General features: G+C 45.1%; 1 protein-coding gene across 3 annotated transcripts; it reads right to left on the bottom strand.

Annotated features, from left to right (window-relative positions):
- Nucleotides 1-498: 498 nt before the first annotated feature.
- NXPE3 (neurexophilin and PC-esterase domain family member 3) lies at nt 499-21,899 on the bottom strand. Of its 3 annotated transcripts, XM_055802085.1 has the most exons (8): nt 21,793-21,899; nt 20,950-21,001; nt 18,775-18,987; nt 16,891-17,048; nt 11,088-11,848; nt 8,117-8,190; nt 4,645-4,851; nt 499-3,735 (listed from the first exon to the last, which is right to left on the bottom strand). In XM_055802085.1, exons 4-8 carry the CDS (start codon nt 16,981-16,983, stop codon nt 3,185-3,187), a joined length of 1,686 nt encoding a protein of 561 aa, XP_055658060.1. In that variant the 5' UTR covers nt 16,984-17,048; nt 18,775-18,987; nt 20,950-21,001; nt 21,793-21,899; the 3' UTR covers nt 499-3,184. The 3 variants fall into 3 exon arrangements, with proteins under 3 accessions (XP_055658060.1, XP_055658059.1, XP_005237525.2); XM_055802084.1 differs by lacking the exon at nt 16,891-17,048 and having other exon boundaries at nt 21,793-21,897; XM_005237468.4 differs by lacking the exons at nt 16,891-17,048; nt 20,950-21,001; nt 21,793-21,899 and having other exon boundaries at nt 18,775-19,001.
- Nucleotides 21,900-27,967: the final 6,068 nt, after the last annotated feature.

Below are 27,967 nucleotides of genomic sequence, written 5' to 3'. Positions count from 1 at the left end.
AGAACAAAGAAATCAGCCTAACATGATATATACGAGAAACAAGTTTCTCAAAATGTCAGGTACACTGTCAAATATCAGTCTAATGTAAGATGGGGTTTACTTATTTTATAAATAAATTGCTCTGAAATCTTCTGATAAACACCATAGAAATACAGTCTTTTTCACTGGGATTTGAGTGAGCTGGATTTTGAATTAAGAAATTAAAAAGGAAAAAGAAATCTCTGTATTGAAAAGTTAATAATCAGAAGGCTCAGGCCAAGAATCAAAATACAAAAAGTAATACAATTTCTTCCCTTCAAGTGAAGAAAATGGAAAGAAAAGGAAGACAGGGCTTCAAAAAATGGTGAAATCACTTTTTACGTGTAAAGGCAGATATTTAACTGACAACTAAGTAATTCCTTTCCAGCCCTGTTTCATATTAAGTAACTTGAAAAATAACCAACCTCTTAACCTAAGTACCTATTAAAACCCATTCAGATGCTTAAACGTTTAAAGAAACTGATTTAAAAAATACTTTATTGCTTCTATGTTTCCATATACAATACATACACAACTGGTGCAACTGGTAACAAGATGAGAACAGAAATGAAAACTCATTTATGGTTCAACTGAATGACATACAAAAGCATAGTGTCCCCAGTCTTCACCTTAGAACATGAGCAAATCCTCAGTTTCTCCCTTTCTCCTCCCAGAGCCAAAGAAATGAAATACTGATCCTCATTCCAAATCAGCCAGCAATTTCCCTCAAGTTCATTACCTAAAAGATAGTCAATCTGTTATTAAAAAATTAATATAACGAATACAGTAATTAATCTGAATGGGAGAGGCTCTACCAGAAGATGAGAGTGCTTTGCTAGCAACAGTCCCATTCTCTTTCCCTGAATTGCCAAAACGTTCAGAACCCCACGCTCCTCTCGCCGCCCTGGTAAGCTAAGCACGATGCAAGGCTGCTGCCAAAGGGCACCACAGCATGCAGGGAACCATGCCCCCACGGTGCTTCCACACAGGGTATGGCTTAGTGAGGAAAACCAAATGGTTAGGCCACAAATTAAGTGGTTTCCTTCAAAGTAAAAGTCTGAAGTCTTATTTTCATTAACATTATTTGGATAGATTTGTTATTCAGGATGAAAGCCTTATACTCTATGTATTTTAAAAAACACACCAGGAAAAGATGAAAGGTCACTTTGCATTGTGGTGGCTTACCTTCCCAGAGCTGAATTGGTGTGGTCTCTTTTTAGCAGAGAATAAATTCCCATTAACACATTAAAGTAAGAAATAGTTACCTAAAGCTAATGTACAGGCAGACACCACACGATGCAGCTGTCCATAGGAATTGGCAATCTGGACCGCCTTAATTCCAACTTGAAAAGCTGAGAAAGAATGCCATTTCAGTGTATGCCACTCCTCCCATCCTTTTTAAACATTTCAGAATTGGTAAGTTTATAGATTGATGCTACTGACAGCTTTTACATACTAAAAGCATTTACATTTGTTTTTAAAACAGTTCTCAGTTTAAAATAATAATTTAAAAAATCACCAAAAAAAAAAAAAACCATTCCTGTAACTGGCAGTATTAGCTCTCTGGGGCCTCCAGCAGTTAAGAGCAAAATCCTCCTAACGTAGCAGCAAACCTGGCAGAGTAAAACGTTTCTAAGACGAAGGCATTTCAATTATTCCACTGTGCAGCCTACCAGCCTGCCTTGTCAATCCTCTCTGTTTGCTCACAAAGACTCAACTTCAGCATTCCCCTTAAGCATGATGAGCAGCTCCAGAAGCGCTCCACTACTGTTTGCACATATTTCTCTGTAAAGCCCCTGGTAAAGAAACCTTTGGCCTGAGTGGGACCAGAAATAAGGCAACATGGAACGCTTCTCTGCTGTTTAATTTGGGGGCTGAGTTTAGCCAAAGCTTGTTTCCAAAGCACTACTACTTAAAACTATAGATGGGCTCAATCAAGTTAGCAGCAGAAGATGCCATGCCAAGAGGCCCAAGATCCAGCAGCTCCCACACCAGCACAGCCGCAAATACCATCGGTACTGAGGGCAGCCCTGAGCGTGCGTGGCTTTGGGGAATGATTTTTTTGACCTTTTGTATTGGCAGCAGCAAAGCTCACGAATAAATGATGAAACTGCCAAACACGGAAGGGGGATCGTTGCATGGCCTTGACACTACCGCGTACCAGTCACTGTTACCCGTTGCCAAACATCGTCAAGCCCATTGAGGTCACTTGGCTTCTCCATACAGACACAACGTATGAATGATGTACAGCAGTATATACCAGAAGTCCAGCTTTGCAGGAGCATAACGGAATAGCTTTATCTTACAGGGAAGGGAAACACTTTCATTAGTAAATGCTTCAAGCAGGCGAGCCTGCAACCTGAACTTGCAGGCACTGCCTGAGACAGTGTCTTCACTAAGGTCACAATATACACATTTCTCCATTACAGGTAAATCAAGTAGTAGACTGTGTTATCAAAGCTCAGAAGAGATTCAGTAGTAGAGGAAACCAAACTAAAATACTATTATTTAGCAGCCATCTGTAAACACCAAGGGTGCCTAACTAGGGTGCTCTATTGCATTTCAGCAAATTGATGATGACTTAATACTACAGGTATCTTAATTGTGCTTCCTTGACTGATGTTAATGATTCTGGTGCACTTCCTTCATGTTTCTCATTAGGACTTTGAAACAAAAACAGACACTGTACTTCTCTGACATACGACTGGAGGGGATGTCTCTCAAACTCTGGAGCACTGAAAGAAAGACTGCTCCCAAAAATCTTTCCCAGGTTTCCCACACATTTGTAAGCAGCCAGAACCTGGCAACAGCATCAGTGTCATATGGATTAAGTTAAGCATACAGTGCAGCCAACTAGTAAAGCTAATAACCTGCATGATTTCTTATTGAATCCTGCCTATTTAATATAAGGTGCTGTCTAATAATCTCAGGTATGAACACTAAGGTTGAAAGGAGTCAACCTTGCAGGACGATACGTACGGCCTGAACAGTCAGCTCCTCTTTGCCACCCTTCACAGCCACGCAGAGTTAAGGCCACCCCACTTACAATGCAGGCAAGTACAATAACCAGAGTCCTTCTCCACCACCCAGCATCATTTGACAGCTCTGACAAAGAGCAACTTTACCTCAGCTATAGCGAAAGATGACGTCGGGATACCCATTTGTGCTAAGTTTGCAGAGGGCACACATAAGATAAAAATGCATCTATTTGATTCTTAACAATGACTTCTTTTGGGTGCAAGTTATGTGGCAAGTAATGAGCCAGAGACATCTCCCAAGCATCCACAAAGTGCACAGGAATTCCTGAGAACATTTTCCTCATGACAGAATCAAGCTGAAAGGAATACCAGTCACTGTTAAAGAGGCTCACTTCTGGCCCCAGCTCCTGAACGTTAGCAGTTCTGATGATGATTAAAGTCTTGGGGCTGCGACCCAGCAGCTGAATAATTGATCTCCGAATGTTCCTCAGCCGCCGGATATACACTTCCACAGGGAAAGTGCTGAAGTGGGACCATATCGTTATGGCTATCACCGTGTTTCGCCCACCCACTATGCCATTCAGTTCATTGGCAATGTAGCGCAGCTCACTGCTAAAGACCGTTGAAAAGCGAATGGGTGGCCCATGACAGCGGAACTTCAGTAGAATATTGTGCTTCAGGTCCACAGACATGAAAGGGCCCACGTTCTTTGGACTCCCCAAGTTAAATTCCACCAGATCTGAAAAACCAAGAGCAAGCATTAGTGAAAGACGGCGTAAGAGATTAAAATTGTCAACACGACACTAAGACCACAATGCAAAAGTAGCAGCAGATAAGGAAATCTGAACATAATGCTAAGAACTCTAAAATTAAACAGAAGATGAGCGCCATACATGCAGTATTTCAGAGCAGAGGTTATAGGTGCCGAAATCTGCAAAACAGCACACTTCAACTTCACAAGGCTGTCAACGCCTTTTCCAAGTTTCCCAAACTATTTTCTTCTCTCTCATAAAAAAAGAAATATTCCAAACACACTCTTTCAGTCTTCGTTCTGATTGCCCTTTTGAGAATCCTTCTGGCAGCTTTAGGACTTTGTTAAATTCAAAGATGACTCCAACTCCTCATTAAGGAGTCTCAAAGTCTGTGTTCCAACACATTAACTGCTTTAGGGGGAAGGGGTGCAGGAGGAGTATCTAATTGGCTACTGAAATTCTGTTATTTAAGTTAATAGAAGAAAGGGCCCAAACCCAACCAACAGTAACAGAAGTCATTTGCTAATTGATTCCCAAGTCATTCATGTGACTGGGATGCTGCAAGGCCTTACATGGGCACCTGATGTGACTTTGCTTCCCAGGGTGGCCACCTTAACTCACAGCCACAGCAGCGGTCCTCACTGGTGAAACGTTTCACAAGGACAACCCTGCAGATACCTCGTGGCCCCGTTTCCAAGGCCCATGTCTTCCCAGTGTCTGCTCAAACATTTGACTAACTGCCTTTCTGCCAGCACTTCCAATGATGCTTTGTCTTGCCTCTTCCTTTGTTTTGTCACTGCCATTCAGTAACATCAGTTCTGTGTCCAAGATGTGAGACCTAAAGCTTTGCTAAAGTCTTTAAGGACAAGATCAAATTTAAAAAATAAATAAATAACCTGGGACAAATGCTGTCAGATATTCAAACCACTGCCTTATTGTGGAGTCTCCAAACAAGTGGATTACTTTTCCTTGTAAGCATTTGGTTATATCATCTGACTTGTTAAAATGATGGATCCAGTGTATTCTGGACCTCCACTGGTCTTCATGGTAATAACCAGAAGGGGAAACCGTGGGATCTTCAGCTCTGTCCATACTGCTTGAATCTGGAAGAGAAAAATTCTTTGAAATTAACATACAACAAAACCAGCCTCCATGACCTCTGTGGACATATAGCCAGTGATGTATGAACATCATCCCTAGTTTAAAGCGAAAGAGTATGATGTAATGCATAGATTCAAAAGCTCCACGCATCACACTTCTGTCAGCCCAAGTATTGCACCCCCTATTTCTGCAGCAGAAACCTGCAACTACTGACAGAGCTGGCTGAACAGCTATAGTTCAACCTGGTTTAAATTAAATGTTATCTCTGACGATAAAGTAAAACACAGTAAGTATCTGATATCTTCCATACTTAGACAGAAGCGCTAAATTGTGGATGCTTGCAAAAGGTAGAGAGAAGCACAGGCAGAAAGCTCAGCAGAGCCCCTTCTCCCCCCAGCTGGGAGGGACACCAGGATCCCCAGCCTAGCCAGCCCCTGCGCCTGCCCTGCCAAAGTGCGCTGCCCCCCCCCAGCGCCCAGCCTCCCACCAGCAGAGCCCCTGTGCCACTTGGGCACAGCCCCACAGCATCACCCCACCGCTGCAGCCTGGCAGGACACCACCGACTGCAAGGTCACAACCTGACACCACTCCAAAAAATAATAATAAAAAAAAAAAAAAAAAGAAATCCATCTATGGATTAGCACACACACCCCAACATGCCTGCTCCAGCTACAAGGGCTGGAAGCGTGAAGTCGGAATCATGAGGACTCCAGAGCTAGGAAATGCCAGAACTAAAGCTGTGACTGAGAGTTTTATACGTCCCCTTTGAATGTATGAATTATGGGAGTCTAACGCCATGGGCCTCACACTTTCTCTCTGCTCCCTAGCCCCCTCCCCTTTTACTGGCTGGGGTAGGCAGCCCCTTGAAGGGCCATCAGACTACCCCAGGGAAGCTCTGCTCTGTAGGATGCTTATTTTGCTTGCAAAAACTGCCTGACACCTTGCGGGCAAGGGCTGGAAATTACAGGAAGAGAAGCTGCAACCTCGTGGTTATGTCAGTCAAACACAGACGTATTTCTCTTAGTATCCAGCGCAACACCAGTAACCAGTACGCGGCAGTTCCGTGGGTGGTTAGCAGTTCCCCCTTCACCACGCGGGCATTCAAACACCCAACCTGAGCAAGCACAAAGCTGCTCCCCGGCACAAACACCAGCTGGGCACAGACACATCCAGCTGTTTAACCACTCTTGCAGGCAGACTGCCTGTCAAGAACAGTCCCTGCCCTGTCCCAGCTTGCAGCTCTTTGGGAAAGCACACAGTGCCATGGCCAAAACCGTGCCAGGGACCAGCCTGGCTACGCAGAAGCACAGGCAGCAGAATTCCAGGGCCCAGAAGCATCCTGGACAACACAGGTGTAACCAAACTCTAAACACTCCAAAAAAGAAACTATGAGCATCTTTGAACTCCCATTCCTAACAGGCATTTTTGGCCTCACTGTTACTTATACAATATTCTCCGTGTCTTGCATTAGTAGATCTTAACCTCCCTAGACCTCACAGGGGCACTGTAAAAAGCAAACCACTATTATGTTTGTATGACACAAAGACTGTAAAACTGTGAGTACGACAGGAAAAGCCATCAGAAAATTTTATCTTTGGATGACTGTTTAAATCAGGCAACAGGGGCAATGAAGGAAAAAAAAACCCTAAAAAAAAACAACTAGTAATGTTGACCCATCCAATATACATGAAATAGGAATCTTACAAAGAAAAGGAAAAAACCCTCTGTATGGCCATGTAGTTAAAGACTAATTCATATTGTGAATTCACAACTTCAGTTCGTTTGTTTCTTAAGTTTTGATGTAAAAACATTTCCTTTTTACCTATTTTTACCTTTTAAATTGTTTTTTAGGCTACACATATATATAAGAAAATGGTACTAGAACAACTTTTTGGTGCCTCCCACTAAACCCAACACCAGCATTTCAAACCTGCATATAGTACCATACCAGTTTTGCTCCAGAATTCACAAAGCCATTACTTTTGGATTTAGTAGAAGACAGTGAAAGCTCCAATCTGAATAGTTACAAACCAAGAACAGAAGTAGAAGCTTGTATTTGAGAAAAATAGTTTTAAAAATCAGCTTGATCTACATTTACCCCCCCAAAAAAAAGGTATGTGCAAAGACAGCAACAGCAGAAAATAAATTTAAGTGTGCCATCACTCCTAACAAATCCATACCTCCATGAACATTATACCAATGTATTAAGTTCATTTATTCAGAGACAGTTCTGCTTAGCAGGAATTTCCCTGAGGAATACTGTGCTGTTCCTATCAACCCAGCATTAATCCTCAGGAAATGCAAGCAGGTTTTGATCATCCATAACTCCTGAAGGAAGGGTTATATAATTAAATTTCAAATTTGCAGCAGTTTCTGCAAGGAAATACATAAGATAAAACAAGCAACAAAAAACCTGTCATCTAAGTGATCTAGAGAAAGAAAGGGGGCAAGTGCTGCTGGCCTAATAGCAGCACTCACTTTTTTTCAGTGAACAGCAAATCTAAGCACAAGAAATGCTGTAGGCTGCGTTCTGCTAAGACGTTACTGCTCAGGTCAGGAACTCTACACGTTAAAGTCTCCAACATCTTACAGAAAACCACATCTGAAATGCTTTCAATTAAGAAGTATTTCTCTATGTATCACATTTTATGCAGGCTTTTCAGAGGCATAAAAAGCATGCATGTGGATATGACAAACAAGATAAAACCTCTATGTTCAATTAGTACGGACTGTCTCTTTGTTGTGGTTTTTAGACAGGGTACAGAACAACTCTGTTCTTCTGGTCCACAACTGCAGGTGCTGACATCCTGTGGTAACACAAATGATAGCAATACTTAAATGAAATTATCAAAATCTGTTAGACAAAATTCTTCCACAAAGAAAGAAATTAAGAAAGGCCATAGCTGGTTTTACTCTATGAACTTGAGGTTTTGGCGAGCAGTTACTGTAAGATGTTTTACATCTCTGAGTAAATGCTGGGGGAAAAAAAAGACACTGACACTTTTGGCAAGAGAACAAACTCTTTTTGTAACTATTTTTTGCCAAAAAATCTCATTTATATATGTAATTTTAGACAATCTTGCTCTTAGTAGTGAACTTATACTACAGCTAACACCCAAAAAACCTTCATCTTCTCAATATAAATTTAAAAGTTAATTTCTATTCCATGCTACAAAAACAAACAAATCAATTATTACCTCATGCCTGTTGTTCTTTTATGACTTTAATGATGAATTAAAAACAAGAATCTTAAAAAGTTCACTTTACCTGTAAATACCTTGGGCTTTACAATCACTGAATCAGGTCCACTGGACAGTATTGGCTTTTTGATATTCACATCGCTTGAACAAAAAATAATAATAATAATTTTATTTGTAAAATTCACTGTGAACTTTGAAGGCAATATTAATCCCCTTTTTTCTTAATCCACTTCAAATAAGTACATAGGACTTGCCCTAAGAACTTTTTACTTTAGTTCCCATAGCTGAATTCATTGTGTTAGTTTCCTCAGGACCACTATTACTATTCCGCATCAGAATCCAAACTCTGCCCACACCGGGACACAGACCCGGCACCCAGTTCAGCTGGCCCGGAGCCAGGCAGAGCTGCCAAGCTCTCGGAGCTCTGCAGGGAGCTTGGGGGTCTCCCACAGAGATGGGAAGCACCCGGCTTGTGGAGCACATACCGCCGCCAGGAGACAGAGCACCAAAAGGGCATGCTGCTCCCGGCCCTGCCAGCGCTCTGTCGGTGCTTGTGTGGTGGAAACGTATTAAATCGATTACTGCTTATGAGAAAGTCTTCGTCTTTAATTAGGGACCGCTTAACTTGGACAATGAGCTCAGGTTGCTCAGCTTTAATGAGCAGGTGGTGTTTGTCCTGAGCCCCCTGAACAAGCTGGCTACAAGCAGGGCCATCCAGACAGCAACACTGCACGCAGCTGTGTCACTGTGTCACAGTGGTAAGGGCACCGCGCGCAGGCGTCCGGCCAGCAGCCCCGGCGTGTGCGAACCCTGCGAGGCACGGGACTGTGCATGCCTGCACTTAGCTGAAACACGGAAGTTTACATACGCTAGGTAATAGTGTAAACTATATTTGTTTATAATATAAACAAGTGTAAACTATATTTGTTTACAATAGTGTAAACTATTTTTGTTTTTCACTGAGTATCAAGGTGGGCCAGAAGCCTCCCCTATGGGCAGACGCACCGCACAGGAATTCTCCCAGTTCCCGAGAGACTCCTGGCACTGCCTGCAACAGTGGTCCCAGCCGAAGGGTGGGCCTGCGTGATGTGAAGGTGCTAATTGGTGATGTCTCCTTTCCTTAGTCTCTGTAACGCGTTGCAGTAATGATTCGATGCTTTGCTCCTACTGCTCTTTTATCATATTGTGCATAATAACTAGTGCTGTTTCCTTTTATCATACTGCATGCTACTTTTCCTCTATTACAGCGTAATATAATAAACTGCATTTATTCATGTATTTGACTTGGAATTCATTTCTGCTTGGTATCCAGTCAATCAGCAAAACAGCCTGTCTCAGTACACACCTCTGTGGAGGCAGCCACGGCCTTCAGCCACAACAGTCCCACAGCCTGCCTGGCAGCACACAGCGGAACTGGCAGCAGCCAGGCATCACCACCGGCAGCTCCAGCTTTAGGCGAGGCCATCCACAGCAGCTCCAGCTCCAGGCAAGGCCAGCCCCGGCAGCCCGGCATCACCACCAGCAGCTCCAGCTCTAGGCGAGGCCAGCGCCGCATGCCCTGCCTCTGGGGAGACAGCGGCACCGGCCAAGGGCCAGCCCACGTCACAGCTCCCCAGCAATAAGGTCCTTCAGTCGGACAGCGATGTCCTGAATACAGGAACAAAGCTTATCCCCCTAAACACCATGAGAGCTCAGAAGTACTCGTTTGTGGATGTCGGTGAATCCTGATCATTTTGTGTTGGCCACTACCACTCCTGCACAGCTGTCCCAGGTGTAGAGGTTTAATACTAGACTCTCATTCTGTCCCTCATTGCTGTTTTAAAGAGAATCTGTCTAATGTTTTTCATCATTTAAGAAATAAATTACTTGGAATATCTGTGAGCCATTTCAGTTGAGGATCTCAGAGCTGAGTGAAAAAAAAAAAGAAGAAAACAAAACACAATAAAATTTCCCACTCCTTTTTGGAAACATCACCAATCAGCCTCAGCCACGTTTTACAGGTGAACTGCCCGAGGCACAAAAAATCTAAAGACCGACTTACAAACTTGGTAAGGAGTAGCCAAACCCCAGCTCCACTGGTATTTACTTTTGATTTCTGCTCTTCAGTTACAAACATGCACACATACTTTCCTAATTAAACTATTTGGAGCTGCTGCTCTAAAATCTTTCCTAATTTAAGCCTTCAGTGGACATACTGCAGAAACACTTTCCTTCAACCTCTTTTTTGAACAAGGCAGTAGCCTACAACTACAATTCTGACACTGCGCAGCAGCTAACTTTGTCTGATTTCAGCTGAGGGTACGTACATACAGAAGCAGTTCTTTCCATCTATCCACGCACTAAGAGAAGTTTGTTGTTTTCTTTTAAAATGCTGAATGCAGAAGAAAAAGACAACTGTGAAACTAATCTGCTTTTACATTTCATACAAACATGTAGGGATCGTTTCCACTTGCAAAGGTATTGCTCAGCAGTTTGCTCTACCATGTGTTTTCTTCTTAATTAAGGACTTAAAATTATTCCTAAGATCTGAAAGTCATACTGAGCAACAAGGAAGGCATTGCATCACATGTATGATGACTTTTACTGAGGATAAAAGGAATTGATATTTTGTGCAAAAATAGACCTAAAGCCTGGAGCTTTTTTATGTAGTTCAGATTTGGCCAAAAATACATCTCAAAGCATCATTATTGGTATTGCAAACATAGGTGTGGAAACAGAAAATGAGGAAACAGACCCCCAAACCACCACCAGATTTAGACAGCATGCTCTTGTGACTTTTAGCAGGCGCACCAGTATTGAATTCAAAGCACAGAGAGAGAGAACTACACTCCAAGTTTCTTCAGTTTAAGAGTCCTGGCCTCCTGCATGGCTGAACAGAGGGGAAGAGACTATTCAACAACTGACATCAAACACCTGCTCCTGCAGATGCACACCTCCTCTAAGGCAATCCATCATATTCCACCCATAACCTAACATTTGTCTTTAAAGAAAAAAAAAAAAAATTATTTCACTGAGTACATATAGATTTAACAACATACCTTTGGAAAAAGAGGCTTTCCTCTTGTGTCAGAAGACCTTTCTGATATCCACCCTTGGCATGGCTGATTCGGCTGGCACAGGGCAGTTTTCGAGGCTTATAGCAGAACCACGGCTCACCCGTGTAGAGATCTGTGAAGTTACAGACCGGGAGATCTCCAGGCAAGCAAACATTGCACTCTGTGGTTTCCGAATACCTCCCAGACTTGAATGAGCTTTTGAAGTAGACCCTGTCTGGCCTTTCTTCTCGTAAACGCAGGAGGACTTGGATTGCTTCACTCGGATGGACAAGTGACACGGAAACTTTGACCTCTCCTGGCCAAAGTAAGGTAAAGAAGACTTTGTAGATGCCGTTCTGGCAATCTACAATCCTTCCTGTTGCTCCAGCTTTCAGCAGAGGAGAGTGAATTCGTGCCTGTAAGTAGTCTCCGCCATACTGCTTGGGTTTTCCTTGGAAATTCTTCATGCGAACGAGTACCTCTAACTGATCACCCACCTTGAAGAACCCACTGGGTTTCACAATCACAAAGTCGCTATGTGTGGGATCAGTGCTCTGTACAAAGGCAATTTTGCCGTCAGGGGGTTTGGGCCACTGTATTGCAGCAAGCAACGATTCCTGTTCCGCCTGGTCTCTTTTGGACAAAGTCTGCTGCTTATAGCCACAGTAAGGCTTCCTGGTAGTTTTGGTTGTCTGTGACAGAGAACGCTGGACATTGTTTTCCGTTATCCAATTTGACCCTGAAACCGTGTCATCATCCAGGTGCTGAGGAGGAAAAAGGTTACCTGAAATTGTGCCGTTACATGAAACGCTGTGAATAACAGAAGCTTTGTCAGGAAATGATCCCAAGAATTGGGCTTTGCTTTTTACAGAGCTTTGAAGCTGACCAAATGAAGCAGCTTCACTAGAAGACACAAATCTATTACTCTGACCACAGTCTTTCTACAGCAACAGGCACGCAACCTGTGGTTACTCTGCTCTGGCAAAGAGGCTTTTACAGAAATCGGGTCCAATATTTCCCATGGCAGCATTCTGGCTACCAGTGTATTCTGTGAATACCAGCAAAGTGAAAAGAATTACAAAAGGTTGTATGATTAAGTAATAATCATGTTTAATTTTTTTACTGTAGTAACATTTTAGCCTTTGAGCACAATGAGGTCTAATGGCTACCCAACATAATGCAAGGAAATAGGGTTTCTCTGAGATGTTACACTGCAGATGAAGCTGATGCACCCCTCGCACACGCCTTCAAGAGAAGTCTGCGTTTCCCTGTAAAGCACAGATTGGAATAAATGGAATAAAAAGGAATGCTTCAGGGGCAATGGATTAATGAACTGGTAGGCAACCGCAGAGATACCATCTTCTTCATGACATCACACAATTTTCCAGGTTTGCATTAGGGAAATTTAAAAATGCAGCAATCTAAGATGCCAGAGCTACCTGTTGGATTTCTAATCAGCAAATCCAAACTTACAGCTCAAATATGCAAAAATTCAGCAATGAGTACTTAATTATCAGGTCATGTAGAGAACTTATCCATACTTTTACTTCATAGTGAAGCAAACTCATTTTTCAAGCAAAGACTAAAATTATATAATGTACCATTCACATGGCATCAGCGAATATGCTAGTTTAGATCTGAAAGGTTGCTATAAAGTCAATACTACACATCTGCAATTTTTTAAAAGATCATTGTACTTACCAATATCCTCGTGTTTTCCATTTACTTTCCCCATAATTAACTGCTCAGCAATGTCATAAAATACCCAGTGCTTACATTAAAGCCTAATTTATGGCTATAAACCTTTCTTAATCCATTAAAATACCACCTAGAGTACATATACCTACTAAAGTAGTTTCCCCCCACCCCAGAACATTTCATTTGATTTTGCCAGTGTATTAAAATCATTTCACAGAAATTCAATGTATTTTTTTAGAAGAAAGGTAAACCTAGCAAGCAATAGAAATGCATGGGATTTTGAAGCCCGTTACGTAAGAAGTTGGTTTTGATCAGCCAAGGGTGAGAGGATAATAAGCACACTAGGATGTAGGATGGATACATAGTATCTTCTCTGTTTTAGATCCATGTTAACTGTAAAACCTGAAATTGCAAATTGTTACATTATAACTATAAAATGTGAATTGCCGTGTATCCACAGATAGACAAAATGTTATTACCACAATAGAAGGTTTGCTTCTGTTTTACATATCCAACCGGGGTTTAACAGATTTTCCCTGAAGGCCATCTGAGATAATTCATAATTATTTCTATTTTCCGACACAGCAAGCAAAAACACAAATGTACCACAGCATATCACTTTTATTAATCCAGTAAAGTTCAGGCAAAGCTGAGAATGAATCTCAGGCACACTTCTTTAAATCTTGCCTACATGCATCCTTGAATTAAGCCAAGTTTCTATTTTTGGATACCTTCACAACTTCTTCATTTCACTTGCTTATGCATATACATAACACAGAAAATAGTGCACGGAAGTACTTTTTAAAGTTAGCTATATATTTTGATGCACCCAACAAGCTGGTGACCATCTCTCAGTCAGCAAAAATATTTAAGCATTTTCCTAAGAAGGGCTGATCATGAAGAATACGTGTACTTGATTAATTCTTGTGTTCAGGGTAAGCTCTCAAGAGAAAGTTTATTTATTTTCACTGGTTCTTCAGTGGTCTGTACTTTAGGTCGGTGTGGGTGGCACAGGAAAAAAACCCCAACCTTTCAAATGAAGAAGAGAGATGGCTATCTAAGAAGGCCTTGAAACCAGACCTATCACTGTTTTTAACCTTCTCTACATTTCTTCTGGATTTTTAATCCAGCCTTTCTGTCAGAGGTGCAGATGTCATTCATGGCCTAGCTAGCCTTCCTGCAGTCTCTCCAAGGGCATACCTATGTCTTCCAGTGGGAAAACGTGCAGAGAACACCAGCCCACAAACTCATATTCAGAAACCAGAGCAGATCTCTCTGAAACAGTCCACCCACACAGCCTTTTTAGCAAAGCGCAAGGCCAAAGCTCTTCACTGCAGCTGAGGTCCCGGATGAGCACTGTCACTTCAGCTCCAGCATCTCCAGATTATGACCCATCAAGCAGAACTAACCATACCACAGATATCCCCTTGGCCAATCTTCAAGGCTGGGGGGTGGGGGGAAATCTCTATGAAGGTAAAACCAGAGCTTCTTCAACATCCTGAAGGACCATTCTTTCTCTAACATCCTTGTTCATCTTTACAGTCCTCTCCCAAGCCCAAACAGGACCATGTATTATTGCAGAATTATAAGTTTATGTGTAAAAGTAAACTACAGCACATAGGCTACTTACAGGAGAAAATATTACAGAGATTCCTTTTCCTAGTTAAGGCAGGGAAAGCATCAGAGTCTAATATACCAAAGATCTTTTACCAGAATAGGAAAGCTTTCCAAACCATCTTCTTTTCTTAAGTGCTTCCCCAGGCTCACCTCCAAACACATGCTCCAGTTCTCCTACCCCTGCGGACATTCCAGGTTTGCCCTGAGGCAGACTGATACCTTAGTCTGTCCCCTCGCCGTTTCCTACCCCCGTCTCTCACTGGCATTTCCAAATCTCTCTGGGTCCTGTACGTGAAGAAGTCATACCGAGCCCATGCAGAACTTCAGGCTCTCTACTCTAGTTAGTAATCAAAACAAAATAGAATTTAAATAGGGCAGATAAAGAACGTTTCTCAAGAGTCCTCTTCCTTTATGACACAGACTCTTTTCATTTTTAATACAGTCTCCACATTGAATAATACTTGTCCTGCTTTGCTTATTTCCATATATATACCACTCAAGGTGTCTTGATTTTGAGTTGCAGTTCCCAAGAGGTTTTGTTTGTTGGGTTTGTTGGGTATTTCAATTGCTGCTGAAAAGGTGGAACTCCACCTCAAAGCCCAGTATCTTCCACCAGCTGTAGCTCTTAGCTTGGCCTAGTACATTCGGAACAATTGCTGTAAACCTGCATCCGTACAGGAAACATCAGAGGAGATTCCCAGGAGGCAGGCATGGGGGAGAAAAAATTTCCTGTTTGCCCAACAGAGTCTCAATTTATGCTGCAGACAATATTTGAACCTGAACAAACACTGATTACTCTAATGTCAGCCATCTTATTTTCAGTAAATTTACACTCTAGGTACTTTATCCCTATTTGTTGCCTAAGGCATGAGATCAGTTCACTGTCTTTACAGTCTCATGGCACCGTGTGGGTGCTAAGTTACTCTAAACGTCAAAGGCAAACCTAAAAAGCCATCACCTGACAGACAAATGTTCCAGCAATAGCCCAAAGAAGATGATGCAGTTATCTTTTGTAGGCACCTGCAATTTAGCAGCAAGAATAAAGAAAAAAAAGCCACTTTGTTACATAGTTCTTTTCTTCAGTTCCAGCTGTTTGATTCCACATACCATTCCTTCGTCCTTGCAAGAAACTTCCCCTCTCCCCATACACCATCATTTCCAAGTGCTTTTAAATAGAAGAATTCTCACAACCAAACCCAAAGTGGTTCTGTTGCTCTAAAGGCAATTGGTACAAACATACAAACTCTCCCATATCCTAAAGGCATGATGTTGTTCCTCAGCAACAACCTGATACTTTGTGGAAAACTATTGAACATTTGATCCATCTGGCTGTGTTTGCACAAAAAAAAAAAAGAATATATATATAAGAAAATAAAAAAACCTTTTTTTCTGGTACTATAATGTAATGGTCAGCTGTGGACCTCAAGGGAGGAGTTACTCCATACCAAAAGCTAAATTAAACAATTAGCAGGCTATCAAATATTTTGTGGACAGTTTGATTATTTATTTTCAAAAACAAGGTAAGAAAAGTAAAATTATGACATGGGTAGGGCTGTTGAGAGGGTATCATTAATAGCTTAAGAATTCAAAAGGGAAGCCTGCAACACGACTGGTGAGGCTGCACCTCAAATCCTGGGCTCAGTTTTGAGCCCCTCACCACAAGAAAGACATGGAGATGCTGGAGCATGTCCGGAGATGGGCAGCGGGGCTGGGGAAGGAGCTGGAGGACAAGTCTCCTGAGGAGCAGTTGAGGGAGCCAGGGGTGTTCAGCCTGGAGAGAAAGGGGCTCAGGGGAGACCTTATTGCTCCCTACAGCCACCTGACAGGAGGTGGTATCGAGGGGAGAGTCAGCCCCTTCCCCAAGTAACAAGCCATAGGACAAGAGGAAATAGCCTCAAATTGCACCAGGGGAGGTTTAGACTGATATTAGGAAAAATGTCTTCACTGAAAGGGTGCCCAGGGATGTGGCCAAGTCACCACCCTGGGAGTATTTAGATGTGTAGATGTGGTATTCAAGAACACGGTTTAGTGGTGGTCTTGGCAGCACTGGGTTGGACTTTTAAAGGTTATGACCTTTTCCAACCTAAACAGTTCTAAACTACAAAAAAGTAAAATCCTAATGGGAAAGAGCTGGAAAGCTAGCTAGGGACTAGCTGATAACTGCCTGAGCTTTTTAGCTTTAACCAGCTAGATTAGATGATCTGGGGATCAGAAGCATGTCTAATGCATTTATTTAAACAGTCACCAATGATAAGCCCTCCTTCCAGAGCCTGAACAGATTTGGTTACAGATGTTCCATGAAAGCTCTCTAAGACTTTCTGGCTTTGATCTCTGACTGAAAAGAATCAGCACAGATACCTATATTAGACTGCCAGGGAAGCTATGACAAAGACAGAGACCAGTACCAGAGCAGTTCCATTCAGAGAAGACCACAAAAGGGTTAAAGTTGCATATTACAGCATAAAGATTTACCAGCAACACAATACTTAACTGCCTTTGGAATATCAGATAGGTAAACGTCAACAAAGCCACACAGATACTTCTCAGGAATAGTGGCAAGCAGCAGCACAGAGCAACCACCCATGCTGCACTTTTCACTTCACACTTGAAGCTCTGCCAGAGCCCTTTTCTCTAAGACCAAAAAAATCCCTGAAAGAGACAACAAAAGAAAAGCTGCCTTCTATGTTATACAAAAGTGGTCATGCTAACTCAAACCAAACGTCCATCAAACACAGTATTTTGATTTCCAGTCGCTTTCAACAGCAGGTACGCAGGAAAAGAATACACGCCAAACATGTTGTGATATTTCCTCCTGAAAACTTAATCCAGTTTCTAGCACTTTATGGCTTAAAGACTTCTTAAACACCAGGGCTGACATATTTAAGATTTAGTACCCCAATGGGTTTTTCTTCTACGAATTCATCCAGACTTTTGAATGCAGCTACACAGTCTTACTGCAAGGACCTCTGCAGCTTTGCTGCAGTCTATAAAAAGCCACCCCTGCTCCCTTTAAAATGCAGATGCTGAATTCATTTAATGTCTCCACTAGTACTGAAATAGGTAACAAACACTGATTCTTTAGTTATTGATCCCGAGTCACTTGTGACTTCAGACCTTTCAAACATCTTCCTAACCCTTACCTGAATCTCCTCCAATTCAACTAGATCTTTTTGGGGGTGAGAGAGGATTTGTAAATGTGGGTCATTTCATTTGGGTGTCACTAGCCAGGAGGGGGAAAAAAAAACAACCCAAAAAAAGTCTCTGCAAACAGGACACATACAACTTAAAAGCATAAAACAATTACTGATTGGTTAACATAGATAAAAGATCGCTATAATTTAATGAGGTATTAGGCTAAGCATTATTATGCTCACCCACCAAATGCCGCACCGGACAGCCTGACCAGGCAGGCAGCCAGTGGGCAGGGTCAGCCTCCAAAGCTCCCTGCAGCCCATCCTCGCTGGTTTTAGTGGTTTTAGCTGCCTTGACTTTACGCTGGCGTTACTGACTAAGGCAGTTTGAAAGTACCTCTGCAGTAGCATAATATGGAAAATGAAGAAATAAATATGCAAGTCAGACACAGCAGAAAGAAAAAGGAAAGAGAAGTTGCATCAGTACAGGCTGGAGGCCAGCTAGCCAGCTAACCGCTTTGCAGAAACAGACCTGCGGATGCTAGTGGACAGCAAACTGCCCATGTGTCAGCAGCATAGCGTTGTGGCAAGGAATTCACAAGAGCATAACCACAGTTATGGTTCGAGCACAGTGGTAATTCCCCTCAGCTTGACCTTGGTGAAGGCATACCTAGAACACTGTGTCTGGTTTTTGCCCATACCAGAATATCATACTGGAGAGTCCAGCTAAGAGCCCCCAAGATGATTAGGGGGCCGGATTACATGACAGAATGGAGACGCTAAGGGAATCTGACCTTTTTTAAAAAAAACCAAAAGACTGGAGAAGACCATGAGGGGATCTAACTGCAGTCCTTTTGCTACCTAAAGGGGAGTTACAGAGCAACTAGAGTCAGAAGTATGTATTAAAAGGACAAGAGGTAACTTCCACCTGCACATGAGAGAAATGTTCTTCCCTACGAGAGGGATGCAGCACAGCAACAGGCTGCCCAGGCAGGCTGTGAAATCTGACCGCCCTCGAAGACCATCAAAACGCAGCTCAGCAATACCCTGCAAAATCCAAGCTAACTTTGCAGTTAGCCCATTGAGGAGGGTGTTGAATTAAATACCTCCAGATATCCCTTCCAGTCTGAACTTTCTGCAATTTCAAGTTGTAGCTAAATGCTGCCAGTCCCAACTCTAACCTTACACTCAAAGAGGAATAACGCTGCTCAAGTCCTGCTGGAGAAGAAACAGGCTCCACTTACCTCTAACTGAAAAAAGTTATGGACCAGCACCACAACAGCCAGCACTGCCATAAGCAGGCAGAAGATCTGCAGTCTGCACGAGTCACGCCACATTGTCCGTCCGTGTCCTTCCCTCCCATGTTAGATGCTGCCATGACTTCCAATCACCACAAACGTGAATGTCATTTCGTCTCAGTAGTGCGCAAGAGGATTCAATTGACTTCCACTTCATTACTGCAGATGCATTTGCAAAAATTATATTAAGTCCCCAGAAGGTTATTAGAAGCGAAGTTAAGTTCAACATTGAAAGTACATAAACGGCAGAACTTTGCGCAGCAACAACGGGTACAATAGAACTGTTAAAACTGATTTTTGTGGCATTAATCTGAACAGTACTATTATGTCACTTAATTCTCTAGGGTATTTCAAGGCAAAACCCTAATCACAGAACCAGTCTCACCTGTATTTGAAACAAACAAACAAAAAATAATCAAAATAAGAGTAAGATTTCTTTCTGGCAATCAAAAAACCCACCCACCCACCCTGTTTCTCCATTAGGCCACACTGTCACCATCCAGCAATCATGAGCCCAAGACTTCTAGCAGAAACTTGTGGGTTTAGACATCTCCCTGTTTACCTGATTAGAGATTCCAATAAGTTGTTACAGAAGACTAAGGCCCAAAGTAAGATACAAGATATTTTCTCCCGTTCTCTGCTGGACAGAGGGGAAAAAAACCAGTAAAACCTATCAGTTAAACAGGTGATATCTAACAGCTGAAAGCACTAAAATTGAACTGCAGAATTTTTCTGTAACATTAGACTACATCCTCCCTGTTGGCTTTTTGATTAAAACAAAAAACCCTAAAACATTCCTTTTACATCCTGTTCTTCTATGCAGCTCTAATGGTAAAAAACAAACTTCTGGGAAGAATGCAAGGTGTTGGGGTTTGGGTTTGGTGATGTTTTTTTTAAAAAAAAATAAGATGTAATAATAGTCATGTTTTCAATAAAATTTAACTTTCATGAGATACAGTTTTTGAGGCTGCTTGATAGCTGACCCATTATAAAATCGTAGACTTGGCAGCCGTTGACAAACAGTTCTCACAGCTTTAATGCTTGTTCAGTTTGACTCTGGCATCTTCCTTCTTCTCTAGAGGGAATTTTGACAATTTTGAGACAGTCATTTCACAAGCGAGAAGAGTACCTGTTCCTGCAGGAGAAGCTCTAAACTTGGAAACAGGCAGCAGATGGCAAGGAGAGACAGGCAAAAGACACCAATCTCTTCAAACCCAATATTCTCAAAGCAGCGTTACTCATATTACCATTTACCAAGCGCAGCAACATAATCAAACGATTAGATAAATTCTGTGTAACTTTCTATAAATAGTATAACTGAGAAGTTACACTATTTATTAAGACTACATAAAGAGAGCTGCATAAATTTAAATGAAACATAATGATACATTAAATATCTAAATTAGCTAATTAAATCATTCATTAAATGAACATAGACTAGAAAACTGAAATGTATTACTGGTATAACTAGGACAGTCTCAAAGCAGACCGCACATGAAATCGCTTCACAAGGATTATAGGGATTATAAATCCAAATGCTTTGCTGAGAATTACAGAGGTTGTATTTCTGACTGATGAGCAAGCACTGAAAGAGCAAGATGACCATTAAAGCAAAAGCATCAAACTGACAAAATGCAACACGAAGGCAGCTTTGCTGGAACAGCTCTGCGCTAATGCAAAGTATTAACTTTGTATAAAACATCAACTCGGATTTTAAACACTAACTGGTAACGCATACACCTAAATACATTAAAACACCGATTTAAGGCCATACATGACCACTTGAGGAACAGAAACAAACACATCAGAGAAAAGGGGGATTTCCAGTTTTGTTGCTGAGAATTCTCTTCCAGTCACTGCAGAGCACAGGACACTGAAAATCGATAAAGGTGATTCCCTGCACCAAAGGCGGTTGTGGGGGCGACCCCCACTTACTGCTGCTCAACCCCTCCAGGGTTTCTGTCTGCACCGAGTTCTGAAGCATTCTGTGTGCAGGACTGGAGTTTTCTGCTAAAGGCCTCAAGGCACTTCCAGGTTTGCCATCCCTGAATAACCGATCCGGTTCATGTTTTATATAATGGCAGCACACAATTATGCCAAAAAAGCCCCCTGGATTCTCACCTTATTCTTGGAGCAACCCCTGAAGCCATCCATGCAAAAGGCCAAGGGTAACCTTGAAAGCAATACAGGAAAATCCCCATAAATATATACACACAGACACAATTTTTAGTAACATCTGGTATTTTGGTGGATTGCTTACAGTGACACAAAATAACCTGTCAGTTAAGACTCCATACTAAAATTAATCTTGTTTCTACAGTGATCCACGGATTTGTTAAAAAAATATTTAAAGTTTTTTTAACTCCAGCCCTCTGCCTTTGAATTCTCTGCACCTTATCACTAAGCATTACCCCCCTCAGCATCAGTCCTCCTTACTGCCCGGCTCACTTTGCCCAAGGTTAGAAATAAAATTCAACCCGGTGGCATCTTCATAAACAGTCTCCAAGCTCTCACGCCCAGTATTTTGTTTTTAATTACTTTTAAAATTATTTTTAATGTTTTAAATTGTATTACTTTTATTATTTTTTGTTTCATTCTTTTTAACGTTTAAATTTTTGTGAAGGTTTATTACTATTTTTCATAATTTTTGTTTTGTTTTATTCATTTTTTATTTTTATCTATTTTTTTTCTTTTTTATAATTTTATCTTTTATTGTCATTATCCCCCCAGCGCTGGCAGGGCGGCCGCTGGCAGCGCCCCCTGGGGCCGCCCGAGCCCAGGGTCGGGGCCGGGGCTGCTGCCGGAGCCGCCCGCACCCAGCCCCGCTGCGGGAGCGGGCCCCACCGCGGCGCGGCCGCCCCGACCCAAACCCCGGCCCCGGCCCCGGCCCGGCAGCCCGGGCGTGCGGCCGGCGGGAGCCTGAGCGGGACCCCCGCCTGCCGGCCCCCCACCGGGGCCCCTCACCTCAGCCGGCCGCGTCCCCCGCCGCAGCCGCTCCCCGGGGCCGGCCCCCAGGGGCTCGCCGGGTGACTGCCGGCCCCGCCGCCCGCGCCCCGCCTCCCGGGCCCGCCCCGCCGCCGCGCCCGGACCCCCCCCGCCCCGGCCCGGCAGGCGAGCGCAGGCCGCTGCCGCAGGGCCGGCCGGCTGCGCGGCGAGGGCGGCGCCCGACGGGGCGAGGCGGTGCCGCAGGGCAGGGCCCGGGGCCGGCGGAGCCGCAGCCGCCATGTGCCGAGCCGGGCCGCTGCCTTGCCGGGGCCGCGCTGCCAGCGCCCCCGCCGGCCCACCGCCTGCGCCAGCCCGCTGCCGCGCAGGCCCGCCGCACGCGCTCCCTCCCCGGGGGGCCGCGTTACCACGGGGACGGCTCCCTCCCGGGGCAGGGCCGAGCCCCGCGGGGGCGGCCGATGGCGGCCTGGGCGGCCCTGGCGGCGGCGCGGTGGGCGCTCCCCGCTGGCTGCGGGCCCCGCTCCCCCGGCCCGGCGCACCGCACCGAGGGCGGCGCTGGGCAGCGACAGGAGCGGGGAGGAATGCGGGTGACCTGCCAGCCAGGGCGGGGGGGGCCGAGGAAACGGGGAGGCTGGTGCGGAGCCCGGCTTATAGCCCGGGTGGCACCGCCGGGCTCCTGCCCGGGCCCCCTGAAGCTATAAGAAGCTGCTTCCCGAGCAGCTGACGTGTGGAATTAAACTCTCTAACTCAGGATAGGTTACAAGGCAGGTATGTTTAATTCACCGGCAGGCATCAGGGTGGATAATTCCAAAAGCACCTGCTGCCCCAACTTCTTTGTGCACATCTGATTTAAAGTATGCATTCATACATAGTCAATAGATGCCCGAGAACAGATTGGGTTAGGATAACTAGTCTACCAAGAAGTCATTACCATTAGTTTCCTTCCATTTGCACTTGTGCATTGTCATGGGAGTCGTTGAGGGTGAAGGCTTAGTAGTCTCCCTCACTCTGAACTTTTCACCTTCACTCTTTGCGCAGACTCGGTCTTGTCTTGAGTTTCTTCCAGACCACAAAACAGGACAGATCCAGTTTTCCTGTCTCCAGGCACAAATGTTCACATACCAGTGTCTTCTTATTGGCACACAGAGCATGCCAGGTCCACCTTATCAGTACAAAGGCCCCCAGGGCCAGGCCTCATTTGCAAAGTCATACTGTGAGCTCCTCACCTCATTTGCAAAGTCACACTGTGAAACTTCATTTTGTACACACAATGAGAATTTTAACTATTCTAAGTTTTCCATATCCTATTAATCTAGTAATTTCTAAGCTTTCTATCACAGTCAGGAATCTGGGGCAGGTACCCATTCATGGGGCACAGGGGACAGTGCCCCACAGCTCACGCACTGGCTCCCAAGTTACTCCTTTATCCACACACGGTTGCATCAACACTCCATACGTTTCCTAGAATAGGCAGCGCTTACACAAATTATTCACATTGCACACAACAGCCTCCACTGCCCACACACAATCTCCCTTGGGTGGCCATCCTCACCCTCCTGGTGGCCTGCTGCAGCACAAGCAAGCTAGCAGGCTGCAACAAGGCTTTACCATTGGTCAGATTCTACTGTCTATGCTGTGTCACCTTCCTTCAGAAGCCAGACCAAACCCCTCCACTTGACCCCCTCCCCTACACTCCTCAGGGCTATTTAACTACTTAGTGGGAACAAGCTACAGCTGCACATCATCCATGTCAATCAACCCACTACCTGTGAGGCAAGGCCACAGCTGTATGTTATCAATGCTGATCAACCCACTGCCTTCATTCCTATACAGTGGTCCATAGGGATGAAGGCCATATGTCTTCCTCATCTTGAACTTTTTACCTCTACTTCCTCACACATGCTGTCTACTCATTTACGCTGTCACTAAACCACACAGCTGGTTAAGGCTGGTGCACATCCCGACAGCTGCTTCCCATCCCAACAGCTGGTGCACATCTCGATAGCTGCTTCACATCCCGATAGCTGGTGAACACGCTGACAGCTGGTGCACATGCCGACCGCTGCTTCCCATCCCAAAAGCTGCTTCCCTGAAGCTCTCTGGTTGGCTGCTCGGTTCTCTATTTGCTCACAGTTACAGAACTTAATTTTTTTTTTTTTACTGCAACGAGCTTCTACCTTCCCTGTTATCAATTTACTGCAAAAAGTTTTTACCTTCCTTGCTACCACCGGTAGCATGGGGACAAGGGCCATCAGGAGCCAGCATGGTGCAGGCATCAGCACAGTGCAGTGCAGGCGTCGCGCAGCTGGGCCCTGGGGTGCACATGGAGGGTACTGGAGCAGCGGCTGGAGCTGGGGATCCCCCCGGGGTGCCAGGCTGGGCTGCAGGGCTGTGGCGGAGCTGAGCCGGGCAGCGGGAGCAGTGCCAGGCCAGCTGCGGGCAGGCAGGCCTCATGGGCTCCAGGGGCCAGTGGCGGCCAGCTTTGGGTTTAGCAGCCTGCGCTGGAGCTGCGGCACTGTCAGCCCCATACTGGCACAGCTGCCATCGCTGCGCACACTGCATGGCTTCGGGAATGCCCCTGCCCAAACCCTCCACCTGCCAGCTGCTGCCTGCGGGGGTGCGAGGTAAAGGCTCCTTGCTGAGGAATGCTTGGCTTGCTTAAAACCAGGAACAGTGACAGAGCAGCTGAAATATTCCTGTGAACATAACACTTCATACATATATATATATATATATATATATATATATGTAGTAACTATATATATATGTATTTTTAAATGCCTACTCTTATCCCCTGCCCCCACCGCCACCGGCCACAGCCATTCTGAATGGGGTCAGTGATCTCACTTCTGCTTTTCTCCTCCACTCCCCACATCACAGCGGTGGTTGCCTGGCAGAGATGGAAAGCAAAAATCTTCACAGGCACCAGCTTTTATTGGTGCTATATGCTGCTGGTCAAGAATTGAAAGCCATTTGGCTGTATAAGCAGAACACTAAAAAGACAGCATCTTGAAAGATATTTGGTATTGATTTTTTTTCTATATATATAGAAAGTCTATCAGTTTAATAGCAGTTCATTTCTCCTCATGAGCCATGCAGCGCGTCAAATTCTCCTCCAGACTCTTCAGTTCAGCGCGAGACCCAAGGCAGAACTACCTAACCAGGGTGCTGGATGCCAGGCACGAGCTCAGCTCTGATGTAGCTGGGCTGATGCTGGGGTGAGGGCAGGGAAGATGACAATGACAAAACTTGTGCTTTTATCAGGACACAGGTACTGCTACGCTCTCCTCTGCCTCAGTTTGCATCTCACCATCCCTCGGTGGCGGGAAGGGGTCCCCACACTACTTCCCCCCCCTAAATTCTCCAGTTACTATCATAGCTCGTCTTGGTGAAGACCTAATAATGAATCAAATGTGCTTTCCCAAGCTCTGATGGTGGTAAGCCCTTGTGCATAAAGAGGCCGTAAACTATTCCTGAACGTTTTCCCCCACACCCTGCAGAAGGGAGAAGAAACCCTGTAAAAGGCCATTTGGTTTTAAGTTCTTTGGATGTCAATAGCTTTGGCGAGGTGTGTTCCACAGGCAATATCTGCATGTCATTAGCCCCCAAAAACTACAGCTTCAGCAGCCGTCACTCCTTACATCCCTCCTGGTTGCCAGAAGCACCCAGCAATTATTTTGAGGTGAGTACGGAAAGACAAATCATGAAAAAGATCAGTCTCTCCTAATATCTTTTCCCAGAATTAGACGCAGTAAGCAAAGTTATGCTGAGCCCTTGGCCCCGCTGCCCTCCTCTCCCATCATCAGTGATACACAATACATTTGCATCCGGGATTACTGAACTGATTTGTAATTATGAGCAGGTGTCGGGGAACGTTTTGGTTTCCCCCTTGAGGCAAACTTAAGGTGTTCATGTTCAGGTATGACAGGATTTAACAAACAACGCATGGGACACTGCAATGTGCACAACCCACCCCATTCCCTTTCCACACACACCTTTGGTGGGTCCCCTTTTGCCCCATCACCCCTGTATCACTTCTGCAGCTGTTTGCCCTTACACAGCCACCTGGGGTTGTCCCCGCAGGTCCTAGGACAGCAAGCTTTGCTCTGAGCTTCAGCTTGTCCCCTGGGTCCAGGCTGTAGTGGGGCTGGCTGAGATGGAATTGACTCTGCCCCCAGCAGCCCTGGCAGTGCGGTGCTCACACTGGTAGCCAGGACAGCATCGGGCACAGCATCAGGGCTGTCTCCAGCCTTCCCCCATCACCAGTGGGCTGGGGGGCAAGGTCTCAGGAGGGGACACAGCCAGGACAGCTGGCCCAGACTGACCGACAGGATATTCCAGACCATGTGTCTGCTCAGCAAAAAAAGTTATGGGAAAGGAGGAGGAAGGGGGGCATTTGTTATTTATGACATTTGTCTTCCAGAACAACCACAACGTGTACTGAAGCCCCACTTCCCAGGAAGTGGCCAGATGTCACCTGCTAAGAGGAAGTAGGGAGTAACATCTTTTGTTTTCCTTCGCTTCCGTGCAAGCAACCTTTGCTGTTACTTTATTAAACTGCCTTTGTCTTGACCCACAAGTTTATTTCCATCTTATTTTCTCCCCCCCATCCTGCTGAGGCGGGCAGTGACAAAACAGCTGGGCGGGCACCTGGCCAACGCACCACAGCCCTTTGTGGTGTCCAACCTGGGGCTCAAGGGACTCGAGGCAAAGATAGTAACTGGAAGAGGTCATGGCCAAAACATGGACTGAATGTGGCTGGAGAGCAAAGAGTGAAATGATGGCAGGGAATTCTTTTTCTTGATGTGAGTGAAGTTTGTGTCATGAATATGTATTTTAAGGAAAATTCTCAAATATGTGATTCACAGAGGCGAGAGGTGGAAAGTAGTGGGTTTGCATAGCAAGGTTTTGGTAGCTGGGGGCTACAGGGGCAGAAAAGCACCAGGCAGCTAGGAATGTGAGAAAGCAGGTGAGAAAGGCAGCTTACCTGTCCTGCTACCAAAGGAATAGCTACTTCATGTGCTTAAGGCTCTCAGTATCCATGAGTCAAGCCAGAGAATCACAGACCAAAAGGACAGCCAAACTGCTGTAGAAACTGGGAACAGGCAAGCCACAACGATGAGGGGACAAGTGAACAAACTCCAGCCCGGAGAGCTCGGTGCTACGGGACAGCTGTAGTGTTCTTGCGAATACAGGCTCCAACAGCACGCGTGCTTGTGTTCAGGTCACGTTGCAGGGGCTGTAAGGAGCTAACGACAGAAGGGGGAAAGGAGAGCTCGGGCTGTCGGGTTCCCCGCATCTCCTGTCTCCCCTCAGGTCACGCCACCTCTGCACACACCAGCAGCAGCAACCTCCCCAGCACATCTGCACACCAACCGCACCGGGAAGCGTGTGAGTCCTCGAGGGACCAGATACCTTCAGCTGGTGCAACGGGAGCAGCCAGGAAGGGACAGCACAAAGGCTACAGCTCGAATGGCCCCTCAGCACAATGCTGACTGAACAGCCCTGGCTCCCGGGCGGCTGTGCCTCCCAACCCCACATCGTCCGAAGATTTTCTGTTGCTTTCGGCCCAATGCATGAACAATTTCAACAGAATGTGCCAATGCTTTACGTTTTCCAGAGCATCCTTCACGATTAAGGCCTCTTGGAAGTCAAAGACTGGTTTCACTTGACATCCTGTGCAAAACCTCCTGCTCTTCCTTCCCTTGGCCACTGTTACCTGGCATGTATCAGCCAGAGCCGCTGTGCTGGTTTTGGCTGGGATAGAGTTCATTTTCCTCACAGTAGCTGGGACAGGGCTATGCTTTGGATTTGCGCTGGGAAGTGTTGATAACACAGGAACCTTTCGGTTATTGCTGAGCAGCACTTGCACAGAGCCAAGGCCTCTTCTGCTCCTCACCCCCCCAGCAGCGAGCCGGCTGGGGGGCACAAGGAGCTGGGGGGGCACAGCCAGGACAGCTGCCCCCCACTGCCCAAGGGGATATCCCAGACCATGTAACACCACGCTCCGCATATAAAGCTGGGGAAGGAGTGGGGAGATGCTCCAGCCTTTGTCTCCCAAGTCCCCATTGAGCATGTCGACACTCCGGCTGCCCTGGCTGCGCTCCTGTGGTTAAACTACAACCACAGGCAGAGAGGCTGCCGGCAAGGAAAAAGGGGATAGCCTTGAGTAATCCCCAAACCCTACCAGAAACGA

This window comes from Falco peregrinus, chromosome 4 (genome assembly GCF_023634155.1).
Source record: "Falco peregrinus isolate bFalPer1 chromosome 4, bFalPer1.pri, whole genome shotgun sequence".
Classification (NCBI taxonomy): domain Eukaryota; kingdom Metazoa; phylum Chordata; class Aves; order Falconiformes; family Falconidae; genus Falco; species Falco peregrinus.
Note: the sequence above shows the minus strand (reverse complement) of the source record. Positions and strands in the feature narration are given on the sequence as shown.

Bases quoted from the DNA above. Each gene is read 5' to 3' on its own strand.
- NXPE3 (XM_055802085.1), bottom strand. From the start codon at position 16,983: ATGGGTGGTTGCTCTGTGCTGCTGCTTGCCACTATTCCTGAGAAGTAT. The intron at 11,849-16,890 runs GTTAAGTATTGT...TTTCCTCCTCAG, and splicing joins TATCTGATATTCCAAAGGCA to CACCTGGATGATGACACGGT. The intron at 4,852-8,116 runs GTAAAGTGAACT...TTTCTCTTCCAG, and splicing joins AAAGCCCAAGGTATTTACAG to ATTCAAGCAGTATGGACAGA.